This window comes from Volvox carteri (genome assembly GCF_000143455.1).
Source record: "Volvox carteri f. nagariensis unplaced genomic scaffold VOLCAscaffold_101, whole genome shotgun sequence".
NCBI classification, from domain to species: Eukaryota; Viridiplantae; Chlorophyta; class Chlorophyceae; order Chlamydomonadales; family Volvocaceae; genus Volvox; species Volvox carteri.
The window spans coordinates 105,880-119,317 of NW_003307644.1; the positions used below are offsets into that span (position 1 = coordinate 105,880).

Sequence of the window (13,438 nt, forward strand, 5' to 3'; positions counted from 1 at the left end):
TGGGAATGAATGATGGCTTAGTCTTCTTTGAGCTTAGTTGACAGCTGGATAGAAACGCGCGCCAGTAAGCTTCTGGTTCGATAGAAATTTAGCATCAGTCACATGTTGGCTTCATGATGTACACATTCGCATGACGTAGTTTCGTCCAAAAGGAAGCTTCCTGGTCAGCCAGCCCGCCCGCCAGGGTATCGGGCCTTTTACAAAGCATATCGCTCTAATCCTGTCGCTTAGGCCAAGAGCTCTTCACCTATGGGGATTCTCAGCAATTGAAACATTTAAATTGTCAAGGTCTTTGTAGTCAGACAACTCGGGAAGCTGCACTGCACGTAACCAAGACCAAGTAGTGGGAATGCCCGTGAGGCCTGGCAGGGACATTCCGACATTCAGGATTGGCCTGTTCGGGGTGGCGAATCAGGGAAGCACAGGAATTGTGCGACCGGGGCAGCCCAAAGAATTGCTCTCCCCGACCTTGTGTCCTACCCTAGCTAGCCCCTGACTCCTCCTCACATTTATTACTTTATAAAAAGCTAATGGCTTATCAGCTGCATCTTGTTTGATTCATCGTCCTGATCGCATTATCTTGTTTCGTAACCTCATTCGCTCTCCAAATGCCCACGTTGCCTCAGGACATCAACGCTTCACAGATGTGCTTCTTATTACCTGATGTATAAAGATATCGTTGGTGGTTGATTGTGGGGCATTAACGATTGTGCATGAACGAACTTTTCCTGCATATTCGGCTTAATTGCTGGCCAATCTTATTCATACCCTGTATCTTGCTGTCGACAGAATATTTAAGATACTTAGCGCGGTATACCGGTATGAACGTGTATACCGGTACCGCCGGTAATTGTTTTCGACTTCCCACTACCCGACACAAAACGACGAGTAACGCCATCCTTGACGAACGACGTTCCCCTTTTCCTTGCTATCTAGTCATCTGCACACCTTAACCACTTCCTCCCCTGAATTTAAACGAAGGCCAGTGACAACTGCCCTATGGACGAGTAGAACATGACTACAGATCAAAACAAAATGTGTATCTGCAATACACGATGATGGTGGCGGCACCGTAAGTGCACAAATGGCAAAGCCGCGCCCAGTTACAGGGCCGCTACCTGCTGCCGCCAACCTGCCCGCCGCTCTTCGAGCTCCTGTTTTCAAGCTGCCAGCCGGTGACTCATCGGGATTATCGAGAGGCCTCCCGCGGAGAACAAGTCCGGAGAACTTCCAGAGCGCTTCACTACGCGCGCTGCCATTGCCATCACCATCGCCATGAAGCTTAAGAGGATGCAAGCACGTCCAGGCACAGACGGCAGATAGACAGTCATTATTGCATCAAGCCTTAACCCAATCTTTCACGCAAACGACCATGAGAGAGGAGTACCAAGTTATCTCGCTCTAGTAATATTTCTTGAACCTTTATTCGACTTTTGCGGCCTCGCTCATTGCAGCCTCCAATCGATGATATGCCTTGCGCGCGTAAAATCATTCGTTGATTAGAGCTATGGCTCCTCCTCCGCGTGCGAAATACCAAGGCGACGGGGATGGCAACTTCACTGAGAATCGCAGACCACGGCTCCACCAAAATTTGCCCGAAAGGCGTGATTTGCAGCCTCTAATGCGGCCCGTAGGGCCGCACGCTGGACTTGAACTCTGTGTTTGAGCTTGAATTGTTTTTAGGTTTACTGATTGAAAATATGCCCTCCCGCAGCCGTAGAAACCGATTTGCCGACCCTTGCTAACCGATGAATAAACGGGGATTCCGGACCGGCTCCGGTCATCGCCGGACCGGCTGCCGGACCAAAATAACCAGCTTCCAGTCCGACTGTGCAAGCGCCTCATTCACTTGGCACCAAATAAAATTCCCATTATTTTAATCAATCCAATTTTTTTGTTTTCTGTCGGACATTTTGATTTTGTGGACGACGAGCTCCATTAAGCCTCCCGTTCGCTCAACCGTTCCATCTAGCCTTCCATCAAGCCTGTTTCCCAGCTTTAAAATTATCAGGCTTTGATTTAGCTCATATGCCTAACGTAGATATCATATAGCTGCGCGCAATGGAGCAGATGTATGACAATGCGCGCCATGGCGGCAATCTCGTATGGGTCGCGGCTGCGGGGCAGGAGGTCGAGGATGCAGTGGAGCATGCAGTAGAGGAGCCGCCTCGGTAAGCTTACTTCAGCCTACTGTGCCTTGGTTTCATGGTGGATGGCGTTACTTCCTTGAGCTGGAGGCTATTGTCACCCCTGTGCACCCTGAGATGTACAAATGTCCTGTAAAGGCAGCGCAAAAGGTGACTCTCCGAAGAGTTCTGGCTAGCGGGGCTGGGGAGGCGGCAGCGGCGGTGCAGAGTGGTGGAACACGCAGCGGGGCTGGGGAGGCGGCAGCGGCGGTGCAGAGTGGTGGAACACGCAGCGGGGCTGGGGAGGCGGCAGCGGCGGTGCAGACTAGGTGGAACGGGTGGCGGGGCTGGGGAGGCGGCAGCAGCGGTGCAGACTAGGTGGAACGGGTGGCGGGGCTGGGGAGGCGGCAGCAGCGGTGCAGACTAGGTGGAACGGGTGGCGGGGCTGGGGAGGCGGCAGCAGCGGTGCAGACTAGGTGGAACGGGTGGCGGGGCTGGGGAGGCGGCAGCAGCAGTGCAGACTAGGTGGAACGGGTGGCGGGGCTGGGGAGGCGGCAGCAGCGGTGCAGACTAGGTGGAACGGGTGGCGGGGCTGGGGAGGCTGGGCGACACAAGAAGCAGTGTACCAATGGTGGTGCTTCTAGATCCAATTGCGGCAAGGGTGCGCAGGTTCTAAATGCTTACATGCTGTTCTGCAAGGAGCAGCATGAGTTGGCAACTTCTCAGGGCACCACCATTCATGTGAAGTACGGGGTGCCATCAGCAGGCGTCTCCGGCCTGCTGGGCAAGCTGTGGTCGGAGTTGCCCCTGGCGGAGAAAAGTGCATACAGTGAGAAGCTGCCGCGCTTAAGGCGGCTAAGGACAGCTTCGATACCTGAGGCCAGACCCTTGCCTTTCTGTGATGTAACCGTTGCTTGTAATCAACCACATCCCAACCTGTCAGCAAATTCCCAGGACAGCTTCGGTACCTTAGGCCATACCCTTGCCTTTCTGTTGCACAATGTGTCCGCAATCAGGCTTGGTGCGGTCGGGAGGTTAGGTAACGTGGGGCTGACAGCTGGGTGGGAGAAATCCGGGGTAACGTGCTGGGTGCGGGTTCCGTGGTGGATGTGCGGACCAGCGCAGGGTACACGGATCAAGTTCGTCGAACAACCTGTCAGCCGACAGACTTGGTGTCGTATCCAAAAGCCTAAACACATCATTCTGCCCGACTACTGCAACCCCAACGTCGACAAGTATGCAAAAGGTCCTGATTCCTCAGCACTAGCTTCCACCGTCGCACGCTAGACCCGTTCGCGAGTAGCCCACACCGTCGGCGCTGCAGCTGCCCTCAACAGACTTCCATGCCCTGTCGGCGTCGGCGCTGAAGCCACCCGCATCAGACCGGCATGCCCCGCAGGCAGAACTCCATCGTTTTCATCATGCTTTCAGGTCTTAGGTGTTATCATTACCAAAATTTCATCGAACTTCACTGTTACTTGAGGTCTTAGGTGTTACGGACTGTGAGGGTGTTCCACTTCCAACTTCAATTTAAAGGAAACAGAAAATAATACTTTTCTTATTTCATTTTTCATGTGCGCGTACATGTGTGTGTGTCTCCATGTGTCTCAAAGCAACCCAAACATTCGCGAAGACCGGTCGCGCGCGTCGGCCTGACCGCTCAAAACGCTGGCTATGGTCATACTTTATCACTAGGACATGATTGGGAGCGTCGAGCAGCACCTTTTCGGTCCAAATTCTGCGGGTCCGGTTCCGGTCCAGTGGCCGGTCGCAAAGGCTGTCGTACCCGGTCCGGCCGGCGGGGCTAACCAACGGCAGCTAGGCTGCATCTACTCAAAACTATCTCCGTACGCAAACCGAACCGCTATCATATTGGAAATTGCAATGGTTACTTGTAATTTTATGCAATAATTTGAAAGAACTTATCAATCACTAAGCAGCGGCTAAGGCTTAGCACTACCGTATTTTACTTACAACGGGAATTGCGTACAGGAGATCGATCCTTGACTGCCTTTTCAAAATTATTCGTCACGTCTGATAACGCCATGCTAGTTTCAAACTATATTGCAATCATGCGCAAGTGAAGTCTCAGGAGATGTAGGGAATGCCTGAAAACGCCGATGGGCCCGCCAGAGTAAGTCCCATAGAGGACATTTGGTAGCTCTAAAGCATCGTTTGTGACATATACTGTGCAAATGTATAGGTGCGTGGCGATCCGTAACCGAGCAAGAAGTTGTGCTGACCGCGTCGTGGACATGTACAAGGAGTACCCTCGTGAGCTTTTCGGCTTTGAGAATGTCAAGCTGCAGCCTGGCGTGCTTACATTCCGCACTATCCTACGTAGCCGGACATCATCGTCCAAGCGGAAGGCATTTTTCAAGGAGGTCAGCTCCTTAGCAGTGGTGGACTTTGCCGACAGCCTGTGCAGCATACTGACCCGTCTTAAACCTGCTCCTAGCGTGCGCGCCGCGGCCCACACAGGACAGCGAGACAAGCCTTTAAAGCCTTTCAAGCGGTGGTACTAGTAAGGTGCAAGGGGCATGGCCGCCGCCGCCCCGGCCGCAGCACGCACGCTTGGAGCAGGTTTAAGGAGGGTCAGTATGGTGTGCAGGCGCTAACTCAAGGAGCTGAACTCCTGCCTCATGAAGATGCCTTCCCATTCCACAGATGGCCCTGCACTCGATCCACTCTGGAAGTTGATGATAAAAGACGTAAGGGAGTGGAGGGGAAGCTTTATGGATTGGCGGCTACAATCAGCAGGTCCCTGCATGTTAACACCTGCAGCAGCAGTAGCAGCAGCAGTAGCAGCAGCAGCAGCAGCTTGCTTGATGATGCCCACCGTCCGTAGTCCCTGAGCAGCCTATCCCTATCCGCCATCTCCCATGGGCAGCCTGAAACAAGCGCTTGCTCACCTCCTGCACCACCACTGCCGACCTACCTCCTGAGCGCAAGCTGTGCAGCGTAAAGTGCTTCGGGGCCTCCCCATTGGGGATCCCGTGGATCTTCACCATGTACATCAACACTTATGTTGTGTCATACGACTGTAGCATTGACAAAACATGTACGTACAGCAGACTAACCCCCACATCTCAGCATAAGACACGAGCTTTTTGCACTGTCAGCCATTTAGGGTTGACTGCCTATGCAGCGTAGGCTATGCAGGCAGTTCTGGTGCAACTTGATGCTGTCAGATGACTTCTTGTCTCACCGGCCTTCCTCTTGCATTCAGGCTTTTGGCCCTCTCCCATGTTGCATACTTCACTGCCTCCATATATATGCTGTGGTCCCTCCCATGGACACAAAAGCCCATGACACATGTATCTCCCACATTTTGATTCCACTCGTGGGAAGCCCTATCCTCTCTTGCCCATACACACAGCTCAGGTAGGTTGTTGTTGTTGTTACATGGTCGTGGGTGCGTTCCCCGTACCTGCAAACTACCCTAATACGAGCCGAGGGCTCAAGGGCTGCCAGATCGCCTATAAGCACCATCCTACCTCGCACTTCCAACGAAACAAGTGATGAAGGATACTAACGACCAAAGGGAACGATAGAGTTGCGGTGGGACCATATACGTTCCAGCATCCTTGCCAGGCGTTCAGGTTCCCACTTCATAGCGTCCTTCATATGCTCGAAGCGTGGGAAACCCATATCAGATCTGATTTTGTCGTTCACCGGACAGTCCAGCAAAATCTCATCCTCGATATGGCTATCAGTGCCGCAGCAAGGGCATACTCGCTCCTCCCTAGGTATATAACGCCGTCCCTTACGCGCTCTGTTAGCCGCCAATGCCCAACAGCAAAGCCTAAACTGCATAAGCTTGCGGTTCGCTGAACGCGGGATAAACATTGTGATATGCGGAAGCACCTCCTTGCCCGCTTGCTCGGCCGCCAGACCCATCCAATACTTCGCCATGTGTAGTCCTGGTTGCTTGCCGTCTGACGGGTACACGTTAGGCTGGACATCTAAACGCGTATGCTTCCAACCACCCACTAATTGGTCCTTGAACTCCAAAACCACACCTTCTGGCATTGGCCTGTTCATCAGCCACTCCACTCGTTCGTCTACCTCGTGTAGCCCTTGCGGGGCCTCTTTCCATACGTCGTGCCCCAAAAAACATAGAAAACGGAGGAGTAGTGTCCCCCATCAGGTAGGTAGGTGATGAAGCTAGCTCTGTACTTGGCCATTGTTGTTGTGGTTGTTACAGTGGGCTCCAGTCTCACGAAGAGTAGAGCCAGCGGGCCGTGCACTGCACTAGAGACTAACATACAAACTAGACTCCCACCCAAATGACCGTGTTATGTCAACAGAGCTGCGGGTGGTCTCAATCCACCAAGCCTGCGTAAATTGTGTTCTGCAAGTCTTTAAGCGGGCAAGTGCTATTTATCTTTAGTAGATGCGTTCTTGCAAAGAGGGCCCTATGTAGCTCTTTCCATAAGGAACAAACATATGGTCCTGCCTGCTGTCTGCTGTCGGGCCGTGTCTGACTCCCCTACCAGACTCGTCCACACGTATTACTTTATGTGTTACATGGTCGTGGGTGCGTTCCCCGTACCTGCAAACCGCCTTAAAACGAGCCGAATAATAGCTGCACCGGCTAAAGAGGACATGACTTGTTTCATTATTCGCATTCTCGAAACTCCTCAGATATTAGGCGTGGGTTCAGCTGCCATCAAACCAGATTGTACCCTGAACAAATGCTTTAGTGTTGCACCATTGTTGTGCGGTTCATCCGGCGTCTTGAGTTTGCAAAACCAGCCTCACCTAATAGTAACTAACTAGGATTACTGACCCAGACGGATTCCAGACTGGACGGACCGCAGCAGGGTCCGTGAAACGGGTTTCACCTCTCCCTTGATGCACTGCATTTTGAGTCCTCTATATATGGGTTCAGCGCGGGTTTGTGTACCGGTCAAAAGGGAAATCTGTAATTGGGCGGAGCCCGGAGTTCGAACAGTGGTCGTATCTACATGGGAACCTGTGTCTTCATGAAGGTCTTTGTTGGGCAGGATAGGTAGCGGCACCCCAACCTACTTGCCTTCAGCTGCAAACCATAGTTACATGTACATGTCCCGACCCAGCACCAAACACCACCCCAACCTACTACATCTAGTTGCAAGTCGTGTGGCACTTCCGTTCAGGTGCTCCACTGCATGGGTAACCCTTTGACGTCCCCCTGATGCAACGGGCGGCTCCTGAAAACCCCAGGTAGCCGTACGTGCAGGGTGCGGCACGACGGGCAATTGTGATGACGACTTTTGACGCAAACTGAACTTGAACTTGTGCCCAACATAATGCGTGTACAGATCCACACAGGGTGCGTAAGTATTGCGACGCTGGTCAGCCAGGGCATGGGCGATGGAGGGCATGCTAAGCGATGTAAAAGTAATCGCAGTCCACGGTCACACAAGGGTAGCTTGATGGTTGCCACGGCTATGCTTTGCATGGAGGAAGAGCTTAATTGGGCCTATCGACAAACCTATACCTGCTGTGATGTTCGACGAGGGCAGGTCTTTTGATAAACGGGCCGAACCGCAGCCTTATAATGCCACGAAGATTGGCGTCTTCTCAAGCGGCGGTGATTGACTGCGTGTAGGCACTAGTGCGTTGTTGAGCTTCAGCTTAGGACCACCCCCATGCGACGCTGCCGGATGCGCTCGTGCACAAACGAGCCTAGCAATGTATCACTCATTACACGGAGGGGCATATGACACAGGAGTAAGGGCCTCGTAATCGCATGTTGGGAGCCTCGTTTTCGGGCGGACATGCGGAAGAGAATCTGCAACGAACTGCCGTACATTGTATGGTGAGACCTGCCTTCCAAATGCTCGACAGGGTCATAATTTGTCAAGCAGTTGTTTGCAAAGCAATATTCCCCCAATTTTGTTGAGGGCCTGTCGGCCACCGCAAACTACTTTGTACGTATAAACGCTGTTGCGCTACGTAAGGTTTAAACAACGCGAATATTACCCTAGTGGCCCTGCTGCTATAAGATGCTAACCTGCAATGCTAATGGAATTCATTTACGGCTTCGTCCTGCACCTTCTTGTTGAGGGCTAGTTAGTCGGACATCCAGCCATTCCTATCTCTCTTTCAGTACGTGAACATTACCTTCTGTAAGATCTCAGAATTATCCTGACAAAAGATTTGACATTTCAAGAGTTTTTTTGCCGAAGAGGTAGAGCTGCTGGTTGACACCGTATCATGGCGCAAGTTGCCGATGAGTTCAGCGAAGCGATGGAAAATCTGGTGAGCGGTAGCAAGGAACAAGCTTTATGCTTGTGCCAGAGTAGCCACAGGCGCAGTCCTGCCTTCCTGCAGGAGGATGTTCACGAGCTACAGGATAAAGACCCTGAGCCGGATGTACATGGTCAGGGCGGGTATCGGTTCGATTCACCGGAACATCAACAGCAGCTCAAGGAGCAAAGGGCGAGTATGGGCTCGGCGGTTCCTTTCCAACAACGAAACCCTGCGTCGATACGCCCATCTTACTCCTTGCGTTTCTCTGCATGATTCTATCTTTCTGGAGCAGGCGCAACTATGGAACTGGTTAAAGAGGGTAAGCTGCCTTGTAAGGGCATTGAATGTTTGCAAAAGTCCATCAACAACCTGGCGGCTTCGTCGCCATCCCATGCTATCGACTTATATAGGAAGTGCCTATGGCTACTTAAATCGGAGCCATTTTGCGCTGCCGCCTCCGTCGCCCCGTTCTTGGCCTGACCATCTTTCCGACTGGCTGCCCATACGTGGCGCCGAAGAGGTCTGACACTTGTAACGTCGATACATGTAATAGCAAATTGGAACACTGTTTTTGGACGGCCCAACGTGCATTCACATTGACCGCCCCTTGTCACTCCCACCAAACCCAACCCCTTGTCTCACTTCTCCCTCCCACTCCCCCCACAACACGAATGCGATCCCGGTAACAACCCTTACCCTCCACAACAATTAATCTTCCCGCTTTCTTAACCATGCGCCATACGCTCATCCCGTTCCTCCGTCCCTTAAGTCTGACACCCAATCGCGTTTCATGTCACATCTCCCCACACCACATCGACACGTCCTCCTCCCCCACTCCTTCCTACCAACCCTAATCCCCCCTTTTCCCTCCACCGACACTACCCCACTGCCCACTTGCCGTATGCCTGCCGAATTTTTCACCAGATGGGCAGCCACATTTTCAAGGAGGGTATTAATTTGACCAAGATTTCCTTGCCGGTCTGTCTTTTTGAGCCTCGATCATTTTTGGAGCGCCTAACCACCAACTGGGAATACAACTCGCTGCTGGTGGCCGCCGCGCGCTGCACGGACCCAGCGGACCGGTTACGGTTCATTGTGGCCTTTGCGATTTCCGGTCTTTGCCGCCAAGTCTCATTTCACAAGCCCTTCAATCCCATTTTGGGGGAGACGTACCAGGTTGGCGATTGAAGGAGGGGAAGGGGGGGAGGGAGTGGGACATTTGGGTTGAGGAATTTAGGAAGTTGGTAATTGTGAGTGGTTCAGATTTTGGTCATAGCGGTAATTGGGTTACGGCAGGGAGGGACCGGGGAGGGGAGGGTATGCCGAGTGAGAGAGCGGGGGCCGTAGGGGTAGGCATGACAGTGTGGCGGTGTCGGTGGTATCGATGGGAAGTGGGGAAGGGGGGAGAAGAGAATTTAGAGAAGGGGAAGGGAAGAGGAAGCTGCAGTGAGGATCGGGTAATCGAAGTGGCTAGGAGCACGAAGGAGAGGAGGAGAATTCGGGTTTGGTTTTCGGTTAACAGGAAAGAAGTGCAGAATATCCAGTTGATTACCTGGAAGGTGTTGGGGACCTTTTGTCAACTTACCTTAAGTTGGCCACCTTGGCTTCTTCTTCTTCTTCTTCTTCTTGCCGCATCTTACTATATTTCCCCCATGTTTCACGTTCCTGGGAGCTGTTGCTGTTGAGGAGGCTGCTGATGAGACTGTTTTGCCCCTCCTCCCTGACTGCTTCACTCCCGCATATTTTTCCCTGTGAATGCAAAACTCCCCAACAACAACCCAAAGACCCAAAACCCAAATCACGCGTTTTTCATTGCTTCAGGCGGTGTACCCAAATGGCATCGAGGTGTACTGCGAGCAGATTAGTCACCACCCGCCCATTAGCAGCTGGGAGGTCTACGAGCCAAGCGGAAAGGTGAGTGAGGGCTTCCCCACTGTATGTATGTATGTGTGTATGTGTGTATGTATGTATGTATGTATGTATGTGTGTGTATGTATGTATGTATGTATGTATGTACACACGCATTATGTTCCCCCTTCCTGTCGGCCCTCCTGTTGTAGTTTGTGTTTCACGGCAACGGGAACTGGGTCGCCGGCATCAAGGGCAACAACGTCAAGGGACGTCAGACGGGCATCAATTGCGTGCGCTTCGCCAGCGACGACGCCGTCGTGGAGTACGAGTTGCCGGGGTTGCAAGTCAAGGGTGAGGGGGGAAAACAAGGGGAGGAGGGAAAAGGGGAGAAAAAGGGGGATTGATGACCTCGACGACGACGGCGCGATGGGCACCCTGCGATAGTTGCCATGGCAGTAGCTGCAGTGGCAGTAGCTGCAGTGGCAGTAGCTGCAGTGGCAGTAGCTGCAGTGGCAGTAGCTGCAGTGGCAGTAGCTGCAGTGGCAGTAGCTGCAGTGAGCCCCAACTGCCGTGCCTCTTAAGTAACATCGTCTTGGCAACACCGCATGGGCGACCCTCCATCACCCTGAAGCCCTCCTGGGAGCCATTTTCGACACACACGCACGCACGCACGCACGCACACACACACACACACACACACACACGCACGCACGCACGCCCACCCCCCCCCCACACACCTACCTCTACACCCCCCTGCTGCGTGTGAATCGGTGGCAGTTTGTTGTCTTCTATGACTCTCTATGCATCATATTATTCCCCCACCAGATTCATCTGCGAAATTAGATCTCATTATTAAGTTTACTAATAGTATGTTGCCTAGTGCCTAATGGATGCGGCGTGAATTTGTTGCCTATTTGAGGAGCAATGTGTGGTTGTTAGCAGCACTACCACCAGCAGCACCGCCATGCGCCGCCCGCGCTTGCAGGTGTGTTGTGGGGCGTGCGCGTTCTCAAGTATAGCGGCCAGATGGTGTTCAAGGACAAGAAAAATGGCCTGCAGTAAGTCGTGTGTTGGTATATATGTATGTATGCATGTGTGGGACACGGGGGGCATATCTTCACCCGTAGCAGCTACCCTGCGAAACCCTGCCTTCCCCGGTATTTCGGGGCACCCTCATCCAGTCACCCTAGTCAACTTCTCAGTGGATCGCTCAGGTTCCGCACCCACCACCAGCATTCAACGGAATCTGCCGGGTCGACGGCGGCCCAACTCCATTCCTGGTCGGCTCGCAGGTTAACTTTATCCCAGGTCACCACCGTCCATCGACTAGGGGCACTATTACCTTCAATCATTGGAAGGATTTCCGACCCTGACAGGTCTCGATCCCGGAACCTCCGGGGGCATTAGTATGTGCCTTACCAGTAGTGCCTAACCTGAGTATGTATGTATGTATGTATGTATGTATATATGTCGTCTTACCCCTCCCCTCCCCTCCTTGCTGGTTACCTTCACGGCTCCCGTCCTGCTTTCCCAACTGCTCCGTTATCTCCCTTCTCGAAAGATCAGCACGGTCATCACCACGGTCATGTCCCCTCTCCCTCACATCGCTATTCCCTGATACCCCCCCCCCCGCCCCTCTGTCCGTTTCCAATCGCTTCGTCCAACCCGCTCAGGGCCGTAATTGACGTGGACCCTCCAGCACCCAGCGCCGGCTTCCTTTCGGGCTGGTTTCGTGCCAAGAAGGGACCGCCACACAAGCCGGACCAAGTGTTTGGGCGGCTCATGCAGGGCGACACGGTGTTGGACACGTGTCACGGGTCTTGGCTGCACTACCTGGAGTGGGACAAGGGTTTGTCGCCGGCGGCCGGTGGCGCAGCCGCCGCCTCGTCCACTCGGCGGCTGTGGGACATCCGCACCTCCCCTCTGACGCCCGCAGCCCCCCTGGATAACCCGCTACCCAGCGACTGCCGACACCGTGAGGATGTGGTGTACCTGAAGGCGGGAGATCAGGTAGGAAAAAGGGAGAAAGGGGGAGGGAGGGAGAGGGGAAGGGGGGTTAAAGCCAGGTTGTTGGGGAGTTGGGGAGGGGAGAGCGTGGGGATTGCATTAGTGTGACTAGGATGTGAGTAGGATGTGACTCATTTGCCATTTAGGATGTGTGTGGGGGGAGGGAGTAGCTGAAATGACTGACACGTACGTATCATTTCAAAAAGCGGTGTTCAAGCTATAGGGTACCTCGCACTAGGCGCCTACTCGGGGGCGACGTCGTGGACAACCTTTCCTGTCCTAGTGACATTCCGTTCCGTGCCCGTCCCTGTCGTACATCTGTCCCTGTCGTACATCTTCCCCCGGTGATACTCCGGCTTGGCCTTGTCGAACGCAGCTGCTGGTCGTCGATGCCGTACCTTCATCCTCTTTGACGGCCGGTATTTCATGATGCCCTCTTTTCTTGTCTTGTTCGTTTGAAGTTTTTTATGTCTGTGATTTTGTGTGATTGCAAACTATCAACAGGTTCAATCTCAGGACTGGAAGCAGACATTGGAGGAGCAGCAGCGCAGGGACCGCAAGCTCCGGAAAGAGGGTGGCTGCGCCTTTGATCACTGAACGGCTGCTGTACAAGGCGGCGGTGGAGGCGCGTTGTGTGTGTGTCTGTGTGCGCGTGGCTCTCTGTGTGTGTGTGTGTGTGTGAATCTGTGTGCGTTGTGTGCGTTTTTGCTGTTTTCTCGTGACTTGGGATGACATAGAATTAAAACGTCTGGTTTGCTGGTCCGGATTGGGGACGAACCAGAGACGTCTGTGTTTGCTGCCACTTGAATTTATTGGTTTTGCTACTACCTACAAGTTGCCCCCCGAGGTCCCCAGCATCATCATGTCCCCTCGGCATCCGGTGTCGTGTCATTCTGATCATTATCAGGTTCCTTAGCCTCCAACTATGTTTTGATGTACATAACATACGCCTCTACGTCGCGCGTGTTCTGTTCATGTGTCTGTTTGTATGTCTGTTTGATGTCTGAAAGGACAGGGCACAAGCGGCCTTGTCCTTTCAGAAGGTATAGCACGAGGGGCCTAAGAAGGGCTGCGCGCATTTCACGCACGCAATTGTATTTCCCTAAAGGTTCCTGGTGCTCGTCCTAAGCTCCGTCGTACCGTCCTCGACGCTTTTTGGAAGATGTTTTGTCGCTGGGATGCTGCAGGCTATATATCTATGTGAGAACACACCC

At 53.1% G+C, this 13,438-nt stretch overlaps 3 protein-coding genes across 3 annotated transcripts; 2 read left to right on the top strand and 1 right to left on the bottom strand.

Moving 5' to 3' along the window:
* Nucleotides 1-2,019: 2,019 nt before the first annotated feature.
* Nucleotides 2,020-3,808, bottom strand: VOLCADRAFT_108253 (uncharacterized protein; the record flags this gene model as incomplete). The annotated part of the gene is made up of 4 exons (XM_002958646.1): nt 2,020-2,116; nt 2,182-2,328; nt 3,063-3,183; nt 3,784-3,808. 4 exons carry the CDS (start codon nt 3,806-3,808, stop codon nt 2,020-2,022), a joined length of 390 nt encoding a protein of 129 aa, XP_002958692.1.
* Nucleotides 3,809-4,321: 513 nt separating this feature from the next.
* On the top strand, nt 4,322-4,651 carry VOLCADRAFT_99983 (uncharacterized protein; the record flags this gene model as incomplete). The annotated part of the gene is made up of 1 exon (XM_002958637.1): nt 4,322-4,651. The coding sequence occupies one exon, from the start codon at nt 4,322-4,324 to the stop codon at nt 4,649-4,651; it is 330 nt and encodes a 109-aa protein (XP_002958683.1).
* Nucleotides 4,652-8,299: 3,648 nt separating this feature from the next.
* On the top strand, nt 8,300-12,821 carry VOLCADRAFT_108254 (uncharacterized protein; the record flags this gene model as incomplete). The annotated part of the gene is made up of 9 exons (XM_002958638.1): nt 8,300-8,375; nt 8,448-8,685; nt 9,291-9,542; nt 10,188-10,280; nt 10,427-10,568; nt 11,203-11,275; nt 11,891-12,084; nt 12,154-12,227; nt 12,729-12,821. Exons 1-9 carry the CDS (start codon nt 8,347-8,349, stop codon nt 12,819-12,821), a joined length of 1,188 nt encoding a protein of 395 aa, XP_002958684.1. The 5' UTR covers nt 8,300-8,346.
* Nucleotides 12,822-13,438: the final 617 nt, after the last annotated feature.